This window comes from Phaseolus vulgaris, chromosome 5 (genome assembly GCF_051622355.1).
Source record: "Phaseolus vulgaris cultivar YP4 chromosome 5, ASM5162235v1, whole genome shotgun sequence".
NCBI classification, from domain to species: Eukaryota; Viridiplantae; Streptophyta; class Magnoliopsida; order Fabales; family Fabaceae; genus Phaseolus; species Phaseolus vulgaris.
Genome location: NC_143502.1, coordinates 17152056 through 17168931, shown reverse-complemented (window position 1 = coordinate 17168931; position 16876 = coordinate 17152056). Strand labels below are relative to the sequence as shown.

At 35.1% G+C, this 16876-nt stretch overlaps 1 protein-coding gene across 2 annotated transcripts in view; it reads left to right on the top strand.

Moving 5' to 3' along the window:
- The first annotated feature begins 7656 nt into the window (after positions 1 to 7656).
- Positions 7657 to 16876, top strand: part of LOC137835249 (putative leucine-rich repeat receptor-like serine/threonine-protein kinase At3g14840) — a 31292-nt gene continuing 22072 nt past the window's right edge. The window contains exons 1-5 of one of the 2 annotated variants that reach the window (XM_068643658.2): positions 7657 to 8092; positions 8178 to 8337; positions 16320 to 16391; positions 16532 to 16600; positions 16731 to 16802. In XM_068643658.2, coding sequence (XP_068499759.2) covers positions 7993 to 8092; positions 8178 to 8337; positions 16320 to 16391; positions 16532 to 16600; positions 16731 to 16802 — 473 coding nt within the window. In that variant the 5' untranslated portion in view covers positions 7657 to 7992. The remainder of the gene's footprint in view (positions 8093 to 8177; positions 8338 to 16319; positions 16392 to 16531; positions 16601 to 16730; positions 16803 to 16876) is intronic. The other variant, XR_016520889.1, reaches the window with a different exon arrangement.

Genomic DNA, 16876 nt, shown 5'->3' with positions numbered 1-16876 from the left:
CTTCACCGACCACTCTTGCAAATCAGTCTTTGCTCCAAAGGGAGATCGGTAAACCATAGCACATCACCTAAACTTCTTTGTGGCTCGCTACCCGTGACACTGTTTATGGCTCGATACTTACAAAAAAGCTATCAAACCACTCTCTATTCAACTTTATCAACTCCTCCATGTTTTCTCCTTCTCTAGGTGTTAGAAGTGCTAGGTTGTCCCCCATAGATCTAACTCTTACCATGTTCATTCCTCCTCTTACTAATTCTTCTCCCAGCTAATCGAAGTTCAGACCAGCATTGTATTGACCTACTGCACTACTCTCCATCCATGGCAAGGACAACATTTGTGTTTTAAAGCCTATTTCCTTCCAGTCCCTTCGTGCATAGCCTCTAACAGCATCCGCAAAAGATTTTTTCTCCCTTTCTTCCACCCAGACCTCCTTCCCTTTCTTGAGCATGTTTTCAAAGGTATCATTTGTCTTCATCTTCTCATACTTGGGCCTCTCCATGTTCAGATGACGAGCATCATTTCTCTCCACCCTGGGACACTCCTCTTGGTGATGACGGTATTTCAGAATGTTCACGTTGAGTTTTCTATTCCCTACGTAAATTTGATCAAACTCCCTCCTCAGTTTCCCCACATTTCTCACATAAAAAACCTCACAAACCCGAATCTTCTACCCCACGTATTAAATCTGCGCGAAATGAAGACTTCTTTCACCTTTGCCCATCTTTAAAATTTTTTTAACATATCCATTTTTCCGAAGTCACTAGAAAAGTTTGAGAAGAAAAACGTTGTAAAATCGTTAGACATAAGAGGAGGTTTACGGCTTGTACCATGCCCTCCGCGTCTCACCGTAGCGTGTGCTCTGCTTCCCTTTGCTTCCCCATATGTTCCTCTAGAGGTGAGTGGGTTATCCTTGAAAGTGATTGCTTTTTCAATTCTTTCTAGAATATAACTTAGATTCGATCAAAGTCACACTTTTCTTCGATTTGAATGGAGGGTCATCATCTCCATCGCCACCATGGGCAACAACAACAAAGGCTTCAGCCTCAGAATACGAGTGCCAACGTGGATGTGACTGATAGGTTTCCCCCATGGAGCATCCAAGAGACTAAGGAGTTTCTCGTGATTCGTGCAAAGCTGGATCAGACTTTCATGGAGACTAAGAGGAACAAGCAGTTGTGGTAAGTGATCATAACAAGAATGAAGGAAAAGGGTTACCATAGAAGTAAAATAAATAAATAATAATAATAATAATAATAATAATAATAATAATAATAAAAATAAAAAAATAAAAATAAAGTATTCATACATAAAACATCATCTTTTACTCTTTCACTTTTTCTTATTTATCGTTTTTCGTAAAAAATTCTCGGGCATAAAAGACGAAGTATAGAATGAAATAAAAATAAATTAATTCTTATTTATACATTTATAAATAACTTAAAGTTAAACTTTTAAAAAGTAAGTTAAACTAGCTATTAGTTTTTTTTTTCCTTTTCTTTTCTGTATATCAACTTATTTTGTTTTTATAAAATAATTATATTTTATTCTCTAAATCTGACTAAAAGATCTAATTAAGTTAAATAAACAAGATATTATGTTAGTTTTTGTTTAAAAAATAGGAACTTACATACTTCTCACGACATCTGAGGAACCACCCAGGAAACCATCAACCTTTCTCTCTCTCACTTTCTCAACATCTGACGAACCACCCGGGAAACCATCAACCTCTCTCTCTCTCACTTTCTCAAGATGGTGATGTTTCTAATTTTACTTATATAGCACAGATATGAACATTGACACAGAGATACGTATAATTTCTAAAATGTAAGATACGGGGACACGGATCTATATATTATATAATTTTGAATTATATAAATTGAAAATAAATATTTATGTGCAAAAGTATGTTTCATATTTTTTTGGAAGCAGACAAATATTTTTCATTACTGGTTCAAAAAAATTTGTTTCTTATTTTTATAATCATAAACCATTCATCAGCAACAAACATGGCAGATTCCTCTTCATTACCACATGACAACAATGAGTTCGATGGAAATCTTGTACAAGGGTTCAATGCCGAGCAAATTCATCAATTGGCAAAGGCTGTTTACTTGCTCAACAATAATGGTAAAAGTGAAGCGTTTATAAACGCTGCAGGTCTATTTGCTCATAACTCATATTAATTATGCTTTTACAAAACCATGGATTTTGGATAGCAGAACAACCGATCACATTGCATCTGATTCACAATTTTTCACACACACTTCATCATCATTTATTCCAAATGTTAATCTACCCACAGGCTCAACTGCGGCCATCTCATCTACAGGCACAATTAAATTCAATGACAATATCACTATCAAAGATGTTCTTTGTGTTCCTTTTTAGTAAGATAACTAGTGCACAAATTGTGCCGTTCTTTTTCCACATGGTTGGATCTTGTAGGACTTGGCCACAGGGAGGATGATTGGCTCGGGTAAACAATACGCAGGCTTATACTACATGTCCCCTCTTCCAAACCAAGCCCACACATCTCAAATTTTGACTGAGCCTGATTTATGGCACAAGCGCCTCGGACATGCTTCTCCGGCGCGTCTACAACTTGCATCTTCATTACTACCTATCAATAAAAATCTCATTTCCATTCATAATAATTGTATTGTTTGTCCCAAAGCTAAACAAACAAGGATACCCTTTCCTTTAAGCACAATAAAATCTTATTCTCCATTTAATTGATTGCATTGTGACATTTGTGGTCCTCATAAAACCCCTACTCATTTTGGAAAACGTTTTTTTTCTCACTATAGTCGATGACTATACTAGATGTACTTGGCTATTTCTTATGAATCACAAATCTAAAACCCAACATCTCTTACAATTATTCATTATATTTGCACAAAATCAATTTCAGACATCTATTAAAACCATTCGCGTTGACAACGGATTAGAATTTATTTCAATGCATGATTTTTTTCTCAAAAAAGGTATTGAATGTCAACGCACTTGCGTCTACACTCCTTAACAAAATGGAGTAGTAGAACACAAACATAGACACATTTTAAACACAACACGAGCCCTCCTGTTTAAGCCCAATTTACCATTAGAATTTATGGGGGAATGTGTTTTAACCGCCACATATATCGTTTGCCATCACCTTTACTAAAAAATAAATCACCTTTTGAGCTACTATATAATCAACCACCTTCACTTTCTCACCTAAAATCTTTTGGTTGCCTCTGTTACACAACTGTTGTTTCACCTAAGCAAAAATTTGATCCGCGCGCCTGAAAATGTATCTTCATTGGTTATCCTCACAGTAAAAAAACATACAAATTATTTGATATAGATGCAGGTATTGTTTTTACAAGTCGGGATGTCACCTTCTATGAAAGTGTTTTCCCATTTTGTCAACACTCTCAGACGCAATCCTCACATCCATTACCAGATATTTTTCCCGCCATTGACATTGACTTACCCACTTCTGTCCAACATTCACTTGATCCACCATCTTCTCCCACTAAACCTCCAGCATATCAACCTTCTTCTCCTACGCCAAGAAGTCCTGTACCCATTACCGAACCTTCTCTAGCCAACCTTCATGTTCGACGATCAAGTCGTACATCAACCCAACCTTCCTGGCTTCAAGACTACGTAACGGGATCCCAAGCCAATCATTCGACCACTGCCCAAGACCGGCTGAATGGAACCAGGTATCCTATGTATCATTTTCTTTCTAATTCATGATTTTCTTCTACACATAATGCATATCTTGCTAATATCACAACCACCAAAGAACCTCACACTTATGCTCAACCTATCCTTGATCCAAATTGGCAAAAAGCAATGGACGAAGAGCTTTCCGCCTTGTAGCTAAATCAAACGTGGACCTTGACACCGTTACCCACTGGACAAAAACCCATCGGATGCAAATGGGTTTATAAAATAAAGTACAACTCAGATGGCAACGTCGACAGATATAAGGCGCGCCTTGTTGCAAAGGGGTACACTCAAATTGAAGGTGTTGACTATTCTGAAACTTTTTCACCAACAACAAAATTAACAACTTTGAGGTGTCTCCTCACCATTGCAACAACTAGAAATTGGTTTACTCACCAGCTACATGTGCAAAATGCCTTTTTACATGGCATATTGCATGAAATTATTTACATGAACTTGCCACCCGGCATCATCGACAGGGGGAGAACATTGTATGTTGACTCAACAAATCCCTTTATGGTCTCAAACAGGCATCCCGGACATGGTTTTCAACATTTTCTCATGTGATTAAATCTGCAGGATTTCAACAGTCCAAGACAGATTACTCTCTATTCACAAAACAAAATAACTCATCATTTACTGCCCTTTTGATTTATGTGGATGATATTCTCTTGACAGGAAATGATTTGACAGAAATTCAGCGTGTTATAGACTGTCTATTACAACAATTTCGCATTAAAGATCTTGCAGACTTAAAATATTTTCTAGGGATTGAATTTTCCCGTTCCAAAGTTGGTATTTACATGTCACAAAGAAAATATGCACTTGATATTTTGCAGGATACGGGACTCACAAGTGCTCGTCCAGACAAATTTCCAATGGAGCAAAACTTAAAACTCACACCAGACGGTGGAGAGTTGTTAAATGATCAAGTCAAATACATACGACTTGTGAGACGACTGATATACCTCACGGTTACTCGGCCTGACATAGTATATACAGGCTCCACGGAAACCTCATTGGGATGCTGCAATTCGAGTCCTAAAGTAGATTAAAGGATCACCAGGACAAGGATTGTTATTTCCATCTGAGAACAATTTGACATTGACAACTTATTGCGACTTAGACTGGGGAGGTTGTCAGACAACTCGAAGATCAGTATCTGGGTATTGTATTTTTCTTGGTTCCTTTATTATCTCATGGAAATCAAAAAAACAGACAAACGTATCAAGATCATCTGCGGAAACAGAATACCGCGCGATGACCAATACTTGTTTGGAGATAGTTTGGTTGCGATATTTGTTGCAGGATTTAAAGGTGCCATGTAACTTGCCAGCTCAACTTTTCTGTGACAATCAAGTAACATTACATATAGCAGCAAACTCAGTATTTCACGAGTGCACAACATTGTAATAGACTGTCATATTGTGCGAGAAAAATTACAAGTTGCGATACTTAGTCCTTCATATGTACCGACAAAGTATCAGCTCGTAAATATTTTTACGAAGGCACTGGCCAAGGAACAGTTTTTGACGCTACGACACAAGTTGGGGGTTCATGATCTTCACCTACCAACTTGAGGGGGAGTATTAAGGAAATAATAACTATCAAATTATACACGATTATTGTATGCAAGTATTGTATGATATTGTGCGATATTGTGTGATATTGTACACAATTATATGTAATTAATTTAATAATTATAGAATCCTGGGATTAGTGGATCCTTACCTAATTAGTTTGTGATTTGGAGAGAGAAAGTCTCCATACACTTATATATATTTGCTATACATTGAGTGATGTAAATACACACAAGAGAATAAAAAATATCTCTTTTTCTTACCATTTTATTATATCACTGCTCTTGGATATCATCCGAAGATCTTTTTCGTTTCTCATCTCTTGCGTGCTTCTATTATGACTAAGCACCTCCAAAAATGGTCTATGCGTTCAGAATCAAGGCTATGCAACGGAGCAGGTTCCATTTTGTTACATTTTTTTAGGCTATGCAACTAGATATAAGAAAGACCTAATTCGCGGGAGAGTTTATGAATGTGGTGTGTATAGTACATTCGGGTCTAACACAAGTAAATATTCCTTAAAGGCGCCAAGGTCCAAGAGCACTAGGGTTTTCAGGGAAAGTTGCATGCATTGCACGTGAAGAATTAGGACACCTACATAACAGATGGACCCGGTAGATTGGTACATGAGTTGGTACCCTGGTGGTCATACTGTTAGATTCTGCACTCCAGAAAAGGAAGGTCCTCCTCGTAAACCTAATTTCGCTAGAGGTAAGGCTCTAGTGAGAGAAAGGTGGGACAATGAGTTAACCTAAAAACAACCTATAAAAGGTTAATGAGAACCTTAGTAAAGGTACGTAGGTACGCCATTTCTAAGACTGAAATTGTTTTACTTAAAGAAAGCTAAAAGATATCTCTAACCTGAGTATGTGACAACTAAAAGAAAGCTAGTAGACTCGACACTCGGAGCACACGACACAAATCCTATAAGCAACGAAGAAAGCGTAAATCCTACCACGTGCAAGTGACGCCCTATTTATAGGAAATCAAACAAGAGAGAGGTTATTGCGTCACCCGTTCGAAACCATTATATCTACATCCATCCAATGGTTAATATCACTCGGCATACGAAATGACACATGATCTCAACCATTTAATACATCTGATTAAACAATGCGCATCATAATGACGACCTTTTTCCAAAAAGCAAATGTCACATCTCTGCAACGCATTTAATACCTCTTGCGGTCTTGTGACACCTCAGGAACTACAACGGTCATCTCCGACTCTTTAGAAATTCATTTCTTCGAGCCTAGGGGGCAAGTGTACCGGACGAGCCAGTCTCGATCTCGGTGACCAACCGCCTGAGTCAAATAACATATAACATACATAATGAATACAATAAATAAAAGTTACAACTAGCGTTGAGTGAGTCAATGCACATCCCGAAATATCCAGGAAATATCTCCAATTTAATAGATAAAATAGATTAAATCGAAGATACAGTTCCCTGATATTAATGAACCACTGCACACGTTTGTTAGCAACTGATGTCCAGACCATATGGGTCAAAGCCCACAAAGTAATACTATAAATAAAGCTCTCGAGAAAGGAATAAGGTACGTTTCTTCCATTCACTAAAAACACTTCTCAGAGCCATTACTCACTTGAGCGTTAAAGTACCTTTTGCAGGTAATCCCCCGACCGACCAAGCACCAACATCGAAGGAAGAAGACCTTAAACAAGAAGACCACCGACACGTCAGTAATTGTACGTCCAGGTACTATCTGACCCCTCAATTCACACATATACAATAGTGATCCATGAAAAAGATAATTTTGAAAAAAATAATTTCTAAGAAGGGATAGGTTATACTCTTAGAGACTTAAATTCACTTAAGAATTAACTATAATATTATTTTATTTATGTTAATTTTTATTAAAAAAATATAATATTTTATTATTAAAATAGGAAACATTAGCCAACCTAATTTTAAAGTTGCTCTATATAATAGTCTAATGATTGGTAAGTCAAGCCATCTCCATTCTAATTTCATGCTTGTGGAAAAGTCTTTGTTAGCTTCCTTTTCACTTTCCTCGTCGCCGGTACATCAAATAAAGGCACTTCAATAATTGAATTTAAAACATTAGCCAGACAAGGTAGACTTTGACTTTTAATAAATGAGTTTGGATATTTTTCTTAACAAACACTTCAAAAATAAATACCTAAACTGTTTTTAAATTTAATTTATGTAAATTTAGTTTTAATTTATAATTTATAATTTTTATAATTGTCTATAAAGAAGTTTATTTAAAATTATATTTAAATCCTTTCCCCTTTTATCTTTTTTTTTCCTGGACTTTTCCAAAGTTCTCCTTCTTTAGTATCTAAAACCGCAGCTTGATCTCTCATGGTCTACTATGACAAAATTATCTACTCTAATTTTATCTATTTTTCTTCGACTAAAAATTAAATTTTATCTTCTTTTTACTTTCCATATTTTATATTTTCACTCCACAACACCAGTATAGATGACTGCAACAGTAGTTTGATCTGTGGTCTTCTTTGATTATTCCTACTATTAATCCAAAGTCATTTTCTTCGCTTTCCCTTTCATTGCCGAAATTACAATGAAACTACGTTCTCTCTCAAATTGCAAACACAAATACTCCATGTATTATCTACCTTAAAGTTTTTCATATGCAACCCATCTGAGCTTTCTTTTCCACTATTCCTAATTCTATACTCAATCAGCATGAAGAACATCTCTCCCTCTCAATTTCTCTTCCTTTCACTCCTTCTGCTATGCTTCACATCCCTTGCCTTTGGAGAAAATACCACTCACCCAGAAGAAGGTACTGTATATATATATATAAATATTAAGATGTATGTAAGTTTGGAAGATAACTAAGAGTTCCTTTGAAATTTGCCTATGTACAGTGAAAGCTCTAAAAGATATAGGCAACACCCTTGGTAATAAGAATTGGGACACAAATATAGATCCATGCAGTAATCAACCTCCCTGGACTGTGAGTAAGGATATAAATGTCACCTGCAATTGTTCTATCCCCACTGACACCTTTTGCCATGTTGTTTCAATGTAAGTTTCTTTATTTAATGCGTTCCCTTTCCTGTGAAATTTGGAGATATTTTCCCCAACTTTGATCTGTTAGAACAACTATGAAACTAGATGCTAGTAGCAGACCAGCTGTCCAATAGAAGTAGAGTGTTTGCTGGTATAGGGTTTAGTTATGCAAAACACAATAAATTCCTCCTTGCTTTGGGTGTTTTCTCCTCTGTTTTGGAGAGCCCAGAATATGGTTTGGATTGTGTAAAGGAATACCCTTTTGTATTAAACAGTTCTGGAGCATCACATGTTAGATTGGATAATAACTTTTCCTTTAAAAAAGTTGAATTCAGTCCCTCTTCAGATGCTTATCTTGTAAACCGAGTGAGACTCATAAGGTGAATGATTTTTGTTTACACTCATTACGAAGAAGAAAATGTTTCTCCTCAATAGATGATAGGAATAGATGGAGATCCATTAACTGAAGTTACAATATTCTAAGGTAAATTACTGATGATAAATTGTTATCCCCTATTAGTCCCAAAAGAGTATTCTCTAACAATAATTATTGATAGATTTGTTTTGATATTCTTAAGTTACTATAATAAATGTATTGAGAAGGATACAGAGGAGACTCATGCGTAAATCTGTCCCAAAAGTCTTCTATGATAGTGATGGATGGCTTAACTTTGTCTTCTCAAGTTAATAGAATAAATGTAGTGAAAAGGTCAGAAGAGGAATATGTGATATGTGTAGATGATGCTCTTGTAAACAATTTATAAGACAAAAAAAAACGAAATTATATTATGAATTAAAATTGGTTTTCATAGTTTTATTAAACTAACTTTGAAAAAAATTGAGTTTATATGCAAAAAGTAATTTTTGTTTTTTATTGTAAATATTTATGCAAAACTTACTTTAGTAAGAGCATGTTACTTCACTCATTTTTTGGATTTCTTTTATGTTTTCTTTTTTAAGTTTTATTAGTTTACAAAATCAGCTTCCAATTATGTCAAGTCTTTATTTGTTACATGGGGAAGAAGTGTAAGGATAAAAATGAATAGAGAAGAAAAGATAAGAGATAGGGTGAATGACATTAGGTTGAAGTGAAAAAAAAGAAGAAAAAAAAGGATGATGACTTATAAAGGTATTTGGTTTGAAAAAGAAAAGAAAAAGAAAACTTTTTTGTATTGTACCGTTTTGTCCCTAAGTTATTTTTTTTTTTAAATTATATCTATTCAACTTATTATGTTTCAAGAACGACTTCTAGAAAAGAAAAAAAAAGTTAAATTCAACTTTTCATACAATAAATAAATCCTTTCATCAAAACAATCTTTGTCCATGAGGCAATATGTTTTGATGTATCAACTTGAAGTTTTTGAGGTGGAAAATAGGACGATTATGTGTATAAATTAAAGAGGTCATTATGTGTATAAACTAAAGAGTTCATTGTGTGGGATGAAACAAATCTCTAAAATAATAGTATAAGAGGTTTTTGATCAATTTATAGTTCCTAAGGGCAACAAGTCCTTATGATCCTTGTGTCTATTATAAGAATGTAAATTTTTTTAAATTTGACTACCTATTTTTTTGTATGTAAACAACATTTTGATTGCATCTTGCGACATGGTTGAGATTAGAAGGTTAAAGAGTCGTAAATTTGAGATAAAGGATATGGGCGCATATGCGAAAATTCTTGGAATGGAGATCAGGAGGAATCGCACATAGAGAAATTTCTTTTTGTGTCATAGGTAGTATATTCAAAATGTGTTGAGACATTTTAGGATAAAATGTACTAGTGTCGTAAGAACACCTTTGGCAATGTCTATATATTTTTCAAAACTCAATATTTCTCAGTTTGATGAGAAGGAATACATGTCTTGTGTTTCTTATGTTAGTGCAATGGGAAGTCTGATGTAGGTGATGATGTGTACCAGATCGAACCTTGCCCAAACAGTCAATCCGTGTGCAGGTATTTGAGCAGACATAAGAAGGATCAATAACAAGACATGAACCAAATCTTGAGATACATAACATTGGAATTATTTCAAGGATAACTCACAATATAATTTGAAAAGATTCTCTTGCTCTGACTTTGCTACAGACTTGGATGTTGTAGGGAAATATCAGAACATTCTCCCTCTTTAGTGTAGATACAAAATGGACACTTACGGAAGCAATAAGCAATTAATATAAAATAGAGCAAAATAGAATAATGACACTGAGAATTTTTAACGTGAGAAAACCTTCTCAACTTGAGAAATAAAAACCCACGGGACCTAGTCCTGAAAATGCCTCCACTATGAAAAGTAGGATTACAATATTTGTTTCTTTCACTCTGTGAGGATAACACTCAATCTCACTCAACAAGGATGGAATACAATGTCACTCTAGTCTTTCACTAGGATTTCTAATAATACCATTATGGTGGTTATCTATTCTCTCATTTACTCTCTAATCTTACCCAATAAGGATGAAATACAAAGTCTCTATAGCATCTCACTAAGATTTCTAATCTCACCATTATGGTGGATATTAACTCTCTCTTATACTCTTTATGTTTCTATTCTCACTTGCTTGCTTTTTTCTCTTCCTCAAAAGTTTCCTTTATACAAAGAATGAGAGGAAGACTTCTTCATAAAGAGATTAATACTCATTACATTTTCAAGAGAGAGTTACAATTCCAAAACACTTTTGAATGATCATCATTGAATATATTCAATGGATCAGTTACCCATATTCATTGGTCATAATCTTCCACTAAATTAAGGTGGGATTCCCAACAATTCTCACCCTTCTCGACTTAATTGAGGGGTATCAATAATTCAACTCCCCTACAAGTTCAAGTGTCTCCGGTTTGCTTGAGGGATAGTCTAATCTTTGAAAATTGACTCTGCATTGTTTACCATAAATGCAACCAGTACATGATTCCAATATTTGACCCTTTATACCTGGCAAGTGGTTATTGGCGAGCATCTGGAGTGCTTTCTCACTCATATGCCCCAATCGTCTATGCCAAAGATATTTGGAGTCTGTAGCAACATTTTCTTCTCTAGAACAAGTTCTTCCTTGCATAATGTATAAGGATCCTTCCTTTGAACCTCTAGAAATGACTAGGTTCCCTTTTGCTAGTTTCCACTTTCCAGTACCAAAGTGGCTTATAAAACCAACATCATCCAACTTACCCGTTGAGATGAGGTTAACACACATTTCAGGAAAATGTCTCACTTCTTTCAGTACAAGCTTGTTTCCTGTGTCGATTAATAACACGATATCACCACTACCTAAAATCTTGCTTGTAACATGGTTTCCCATTTTCACAGTACCATAGTCACTTTTCTCATAATTTAAAAAGAAATCTTTATGTGGACTTACATGGAAAGAGGCACCAGAGTCAACGATCCAAGAGCAATCACTATATTCAACATTTTGGTAATTGTTTTCTCCAATAAGAAAACTATCATTGTCTACAACGACAGTTGTGGTTGGAGTACAATCCTTCTTCTTTGGATCAAATAAGTCCAAATGGACAGTTTCAGCTTTCTGATCTTTCTTCAGAAATTTGCATTCAAATCTCTTATGACCTTCTTTTCTATAATAATGACATATTATTCTTGTGTGAGATTGAGAACGACCTTTGGCTTTGCTTTTGTTTCTTCCACACGATTCATTTCTCCCACAGTTTCAATCATATTTACTTCAAATTGAAAATTTGTAACTCTTTCTTTCCTTCTGGAGTCTTCACTCAATAGGGTGTCTGAAAAAGTGTCCATTGAGATCTTCCAATTTGGGATTGAGTTGTTGAGTGTGACTAATGGAGTTGCGCCTTCATCCGTTTAGCTTTTCTTTGGAGGAATTGGCGAAAGCTTCATGGAGGAGAATGAACAAGGATCTCACGTAGAGAGTTGGACTCCTTAAAGGTGCATGCTAGGTGTGGAGGGTGAGTGGTGAGGTCATCTCACTTGAAATAGGTAAAGAATGAAGACTAAAATGTTTATCTTAGGGAGGTAGGAGAGACAAAGAGCAAAATTGACACAATTTTGGCAGCAATTCACTCTGGATTAATCTTGAGAAATTCATGAACCAAGCACCTCTTTTTATAGCTACGGAGGGCCGAAATTTGAAAAGCCAAATACAAGTGAAATGAAAGCTAAATGCAAATGGAATTTGCATTTGAATTTGGCGCCTATTTTTGGACATAGCACATGGAGCATGTGTTGGAAAGCTTTTAGCACATGTAAAACATGTGGAACATGTGCACTCTTCTCCATGGCGTAGTCATAACCGACCTTGGTTAAATTAGGTATTTAAGGAACCCTAATTTAACCTAGGTTGGTTTTTAGGTGCCAAAATTCATCTAAGGAAAAAAAAAACAAATAAAATTTCCTATTCTACTTTGACAAAACTTAAATCCTAATCTACACTAGAGTTATGACATTTTAAACATGTACAATAAGGTTTCTCTGCCATCAGTAGCAGTATTCCAATCTTCTTGGCCATGACTCTAGTGGTAGGCCCAAATCTTCTCTTTGTTGGACTTGCATTTGGGCTTGTCCTTGGACCTCTTCCATCAACCCCTCCCTCTTGAAAAGGATTTGTCCTCAAATCCAATGCTTCCACTTCTTCTTCTTCATTACTTCCTGCAAAAGGCATTAGGTTCATAAAAGTATTATGAACTCCATATTCTTAAGGTAAATCAAGAATGTATGCATTGTTGTTGATTCTTTTGAGAACTTGGAAGGGTCCATCACCTCGGGGACTAAGTTTGGACTTTCTCTTAGTTGGAAATCTATCTTTCCTAAGATGAAGCCAAAGTAAATCTCCTTCTTCAAAGATTATCTCTCTCTTCCCCTTATTGCTATGTTTTACATATTTATTTGTTTGTTGCTCTATTTGTTCTTTAACCCTTTCATGCATTTTCTTAACAAATTCAGCTTTTGTTACTCCTTCCTTATGCATAAATTCTTGTGGATTAGGAAGTGGCAACAAATCTAAAGGAGTAAGAGGATTAAACTCATAAACAACCTCAAATGGAGAAATATTAGTAGTTTTATGAACTACTCTATTGTATGCAAACTCAATATGGGGAAGATACTCATCCCAAGATCTATGGTTGCCTTTCATGACTGCCCTAAGCATAGTACCAAGAGATCGATTTACAACTTCCGTTTGACCATTCGTTTGAGGATGACAAGAAGTTGAAAATTTCAATTTGGTTCCAAGTATTTCCCAAAGGGTTCTCCAAAAATGACTTATAAATTTTGGATCTCTATAAAAAACTATGCTTCTAGGTAGCCCATGAAGTCTTACCACGTCTCTAAAGAAAAGTTTAGAGATGTGGCATAGAATAAAATGTGCCATTTTACTAAACCGATCCACAACCACAAAAATGGAATCAAAACCTCTTGTTGTCCTAGGAAGTCCTAGAATAAAATCCATGATAATGTCTTCGCACGGAGCACTTGCAAAAGGTAAAGGAGTATATAGTCCATGATGCATTGTTTTAGATTTAGCTTTTAAACATGATATGCATATAAAACAATGTCTTTGAACGTCTCTTCTCATATGTGGCCAAAAGAATTTTCCTTTTAAAAGCTCTAGAGTTTTGTCAACTCCAAAATGGCCCATGAGACCTCCTTCATGAGATTCTTTTACAAGAAGTTTTCTATGTGTTCCTTGGGGTATGCAAAGTTTTCCTTCTTTAAAAAGATACCCCTCAGACACATAAAACCCTCCTTGTGCTCTATGTTCACATTTAGCAAAGATCGATGCAAAATCATGATCTTCTTTGTAAAGTTCAATTATGTTTTCAAATCCAAGAATTTGGACTCCAAGTTTTGAAAATAAGGCATGTCTCCTTGAGAGAGCATCAACCACAATATTTGTACTGCCTTTCTTGTATTTGATAGCATAAGGGAATTGTTCAAGAAATTCCATCCATTTTGCATGATGTTTGTAGATGTTAGATGCTCCATTACATGCTACACATTCACAATTGGCTTTTTGGTTCTTTGGTTAGTTGAAAAGTCACTCTCCAACCAAAAGTGATCTTTTTAACCATGGAGATAAAGTATATGACATTGAGGAAAGAAACTAAAAAGGGGATATGATTAAAGGGTTTGATGGATGATCAGAGGAATGCTCGGAGGAAGATAGATATATTCTACAATAATTTGAGTGCAATATGCTTGGTGAAGGATCATGTGCAAACATAGTACAAAGCATATTGACACCAGATTGTCACTTCCTTCACATTAAGGGAAGATTAAAATAAAGAAGATCGACATCAAGGAGAATCATGCTAATGTTTTAACAAAGTCCATTCTCAAGATCAAGTTTATGTTTTGTTTGGAAGTTGTTGAATGCGAATTTTTGGTAGTAATTTGAAAAGAAAATTGTGGTCCTAAGGTGGAGTTTTAAGATTTTGGTGTGTTAAACTCTTTCTATGATGATGATGGAAACGAAGATGGGTTCACCAAGATTTCCAAGGAAAGCTCAATCAAGCTTCATGATGCAACAAGATGTCAAAACAAGCTAAGCTTCCAAGGCTAGGTTTCCTGGTTTGTTTCTAATTTCTTTATGAATGAATTTTGTCTCGGATAGCTTTAAGAGTGGAGGAGTATGATCCTAGATTGGCTTAGAATGGTTTTTGAATGTATTAGGGTGGGTCTTATGTAGGTTCTTAGAGGAAAATATTAGAGAAAACTAGTTGGGTGGTGATTCTTGGTTATCTTTTTTAGTCTTTTTAGAGAGTTATAGATGGGGTTAGGTTGTGGACTTATAAAGAGATACAACAATTTAGCTTTGATTAATTATGGTACAGTTGGAATAGTCTAATGGTAATGGTTGGCAGTTAAAGTGATAGGGTTTTTTTATGAGGTTTCTTGTTTGATTTCTTGGAGAAATCTTGGCTAGGCGGTGGGAGGTTTTTAGGCTTAGTATATAACCTTATATGTTTTGGTGCTTCTTATCATACTTTCGGTGGTTGGGAGGTAAAGGATGGAAACATAAGATATATGCAAGAAATGGAGAAAAATAACGATAGAAGATTGTGCAAGATGACAAAAGTAAATGGAAAAGGAGTAAGGGTGGTGAGTATATTACCAAGTTACATAAAGTTGGCTATACTCCTTGGTGGATAAAAAAGGAAAGAGGAGTGGATGTCACTTAAGAAAAGTCAACTAATCAAACAACAAAGACACACAAAAAAAACTTTCAATTTGGTTTTTATTCAATGTTTTTTTTTCTTAGAAGCTCATATGACTTCCTATTTATAAGGTTTTGGTCATGAACATTCAAGCATTATTACAATTGTGAGACTTGAATTCACATCTAAGGTGTTAACACGTCTCTATAATCTTAATCTAACCTAAAATAATCTATTCTAGGAATTACTTTTATATGTCTCTTTTCAAGATATTTTTTTTTCAAAATGTGAGTTTTTCTTCTAATATTCTTACATAGTTAATCTAAGTTAGATTGGGTTGGGCCTAGCCTAGGTTAACACGGATTAGACTAGGCCAAGCTTAAGTTGGGTTGAGCAAATCTCAAATTAGACTAACCCATGGATAATGACAAAAGAAGCTTACCTCATAGATCCACCTTAGTTCTCTTCAGCCTTTGTTACCTTTTTTACTACACACTCGAAAGGCAATTTAGCAGATACACTTTATCACTTTGTGGAAAGTCACATGTTTCACATAAGTGAAGAAAGGGAAATATGTAATATTCCATGTAAAGAGTTCAATTTTCATCCGATTCTTCACAAATCAGAGGCAAAATTACTATTCATGATTCATGGGACAAAAAAATTAGTTTGATGTTCAACTACTTTAGTGTAACCAAATCCACCTTTTTTTTTCTTTTCTTTCTTCTTCTAGATTTAGTTGCAACCTCATTTCTTCAACTACCAAACCTTCTTTGTTATACTATGATCACCCTCTGAAGAAAAAGATTATTTTTCCATAATGTTTTCTAATTATTTTCAATTTTTATGTTGCATAAATAATTGGCAGATTCCTGAAATCACATAATCTTACAGGCACGCTCCCACCTGAATTGATAAGGCTACCTTATCTTGAAGAAATGTATGTAACAATCAATCTTATTTGAAGAACATATGCTTCATTCACTCTACTATCTTACTTTTTCTTATAGTTTTGCTCAATTGTGTATGCAATTTGAATGAATATATAAATACTTTCTTTGATTTTCTTTATTTTGATAGTGACCTCACTCGCAATTACCTTAATGGCACAATACCTGTTGCATGGGGCTCCTCCAAACTTCGCAGAATGTATTCTCTCTTTCTCTACTTTTCTTCTTTGCTCTATACTTTTTGTTGTATTTTGTAATATATAACTTACAAATATAGTATTTATTCATGAAAACATTGACCTAATTCATGTCTTCCATTTTCATGGTAGTTCTGTTCTTGGGAATCGACTCACTGGTCCCATCCCAAAAGAGATAGGAAACATCACAACCCTCGAAAGTTTGTGAGTTTTTGGCTATCCAAGCATGGATCACAAATTTTCCCTTTACACAATTTTTTTATTGTTCATTCATTATA